This window comes from Stigmatopora nigra, chromosome 19 (assembly GCF_051989575.1).
Source record: "Stigmatopora nigra isolate UIUO_SnigA chromosome 19, RoL_Snig_1.1, whole genome shotgun sequence".
Lineage (NCBI taxonomy): Eukaryota > Metazoa > Chordata > Actinopteri > Syngnathiformes > Syngnathidae > Stigmatopora > Stigmatopora nigra.
In genome coordinates this window covers 10,604,210-10,607,080 of record NC_135526.1, presented here as the reverse complement: position 1 = coordinate 10,607,080, position 2,871 = coordinate 10,604,210, and the positions used below count along the sequence as shown (strand labels likewise).

Genomic DNA, 2,871 nt, shown 5'->3' with positions numbered 1-2,871 from the left:
TGGCTGAAGGCAATAAATAATGTATTTTTCTGTGTTTAGACACTGTGCTAATATCTGATGAACGGCTTGAAAACGCTCGTTCTTGCCATTTGTGTACACTAGAACATTTGGCGGTTTGTTGTCAAATCCAAAGCTCTTGCATGCAAAACTTTTGACATCATGTCCAGAGTCATCAAAAGTCTCATGTACACTCTCCAAATAATCATCAGGGGTACTTGAAGTGTTCTTGGCTGAAGAATATTTGACAGATACAATTGTGCTATTTTCTAGCTCCAGACATTCATGGCAGTTTGACAGATGTAGCGATAGCCCATGGCTCTCCATGTGGGAGCACTTCGCCAAGACATAATCCTCAGGGTCAGTGTCGCTTCCTTGTTCTATCATCTTTGCACAAAATTGAAGAGGTACATTTCTTTTACACCACCCAAAGTACTGGAGGTATGGTGACCTGTGACAAGGCAAACGCTGATCTTGGGTTTTGTCAGTGAGCATTGACTTTACCTTGACAGGCTTCTGCGGACATTGTATCAACTCACCAAGAATGGAATCATGGGAGACGATGGCTAGGCAGATAAAGAAAAGGTAATTGATATATGTTTTTTCAAAGCATTATTATGATTGACAATTAAACAGTTTATGGTCTGATTTTATACTGTATTGAGATTTTTCAAATCATTGTGAAAAACTTGAATATACAGTAAATATGCATTCATACTAGGATTACAGAACTATGTTTTTTGGCAGTGAGGACATGGGGAACAGCTTGGACATTCAGACGTGTGATTAACAACAAAAAGCACCGAAATGAAACTCTTTAAACTCAAAGTAAAGCCTCAACAAGCAGTTGTGACAGACTGTCGCCATAATACTAAGATCTTGATGAGACCGTAACAATTGTTAATTCAATTGTTAAGTCATGTATGCAGATTCCAACAAAGTGTAAGTATTGCAATGGGCACATTGCCATGTCACGGTACAAACTAGACATTTTCAGGCCCGAATGAAACTAGCAGGCTGAATCGAATTTTACTCTCAGGCAATCTATCACGAGTGCCTTGACTGTTCCATAAAAATTATACCTCTAACTCATTTATTGCCTATCAGAAACAATAAATACATTTCAATGAGGAAGGCTTAAATTGAGTGATTGTGTTTCAATCATTGGTCGGTCACTGCCAGAAGCCCATTCAAATTGGATTGGATACCCATCGTTGTCAATGGCAGCTAATGAGTTGATACCAAAAACAAAACAACAATTCTGGCGGAATGTTGTGTGGTTTGCAGGAGTGTTGATGTTATGCCTTCTCATTGTTCTTTGGATGTGTTACAATTCCTCAGTATTCTTATTTGTTTGTTTTTGGTTCACCCAAAGGACAAAATCCACATACAAAATGAATGCAATTCTGCAGAACAAACAAAATTCCATGCAAATCATTCAAGAAAGCATACAACAACAGGGAAGTTTTATCACTAGAAAAAAAACACACACACCAAAGAGTGTGAGGAGACAGCAGCGAGACATAGAAGAGCAAGAACCAAATGAGGTTCAATCTGCGCTCGCGGGATAAGGATGTAACCCCAGCCAGTCTGAAAATTAAAAAAAAAAAAAAAAAAAAAAAGATCCCAAACAGGAACATGGAGTGGCTTGTAGCAAAGTCTAAATGAGACTTTTCATTGATATTTTTAAGAAATATTTTTCTTCTGGCCACTCTTCCCTAAAGGCCAGATTTGTACACTGTTCAACTGATTCTTGTCTTATGGACAGATACTCCGACCTCAGGTGTAGATATCTATACTTCATCCAAAGTGATCATGAGCCCCTAGCAGCATCTCTGAAAAGTCCACTCCTTGTTTATGGTGAAAGTTTAGAGTGACGCCCGGGTCTTGGTTATCAGTGAGGTCTGATACTACTTCCAATTCAATATGAGCACAGTGCTCCTTGAGATGTTTAAGGCTTGGGAGATCCTCGGTCTCTGCACTTTAAACAGAATGCTGAGACTGAGACAGAGCAGGTACATTTATACTGAGACTTGATTACACAAAGGTGGATTCAATTTATCATCATCAGTCAACACTGAACTTCTGGAGTGAGTTTGCTGCATGATAAGTAAAGGGGCTGAATAATATTGAACACCTCACTTTTCAGTTTTACATTTGTTAAAAAAAGTTTAAAATAGCCAATATATTTCATTTCACTTCACGAATGTAGTCCAATTATAGATTCTTTACAAAAAATATTTAATGTCTTTATGTTGGATGCCTGAAATGTGGCGACAGGTTGAAATAGGGGGCAGAATACTTTCACAAGGCACTATATCATATCACAGATAAAGGACCAAGATACTGTAAATAATTACCATTTACCAAAATTTACCTAGGATACGTACGGATTATCTTGGACGGTCCAATTCCATTATCCAGTTGTAGGCGATCCTCTAAGAATGCTACAGCCTGTCGACTGAAATCATCAACATCTGCCTGAGCCACTGCGCTAAATGGCTGGACAGGGCTGGAGGCCGGAGGTCGACAAACATCAGACCACTTGAGCACCTGAAGAAATTAAAGGGCCTGTCATGTAAGCATTTTAAATACGTGCTATACAGTAAAATGTTTAATACACAGTGGTACCTAGAGATACAAGTTTAATTCGTTCCGGGACTGAGCTCGTATGTCGATTTATTCGTAACTCAAATGAACGTTTCCCACAAGAATGAACTAATCACAATTTAAATGTATTTGTTCCAACCATCTGAACAAAACACCAAAAACAGGATATTTGATTGGAAAAACATTTGTATTTGTTCTAATTCGCCATCTATTAACAAAAGTAACAATTAACTAGTGGTTTCATAGTACTAAAATGTTTTTAAT

General features: G+C 38.1%; 1 protein-coding gene across 4 annotated transcripts in view; it reads right to left on the bottom strand.

The window, feature by feature from the left end:
* hlcs (holocarboxylase synthetase (biotin-(proprionyl-CoA-carboxylase (ATP-hydrolysing)) ligase)) overlaps window positions 1-2,537 on the bottom strand; it is a 57,439-nt gene extending 54,902 nt beyond the window's left edge. The window contains exons 1-3 of one of the 4 annotated variants that reach the window (XM_077740307.1): window positions 2,388-2,508; window positions 537-563; window positions 1-448 (exon numbers count right to left, since the gene is read on the bottom strand). The exon at window positions 1-448 is cut by the window's left edge and continues 396 nt beyond it. In XM_077740307.1, coding sequence (XP_077596433.1) covers window positions 1-384 — 384 coding nt within the window. In that variant the 5' untranslated portion in view covers window positions 385-448; window positions 537-563; window positions 2,388-2,508. Of the gene's footprint in view, window positions 564-2,374 lie in introns of all 4 variants that reach the window. The other 3 variants (XM_077740308.1, XM_077740309.1, XM_077740306.1) reach the window with 3 other exon arrangements.
* Window positions 2,538-2,871: the final 334 nt, after the last annotated feature.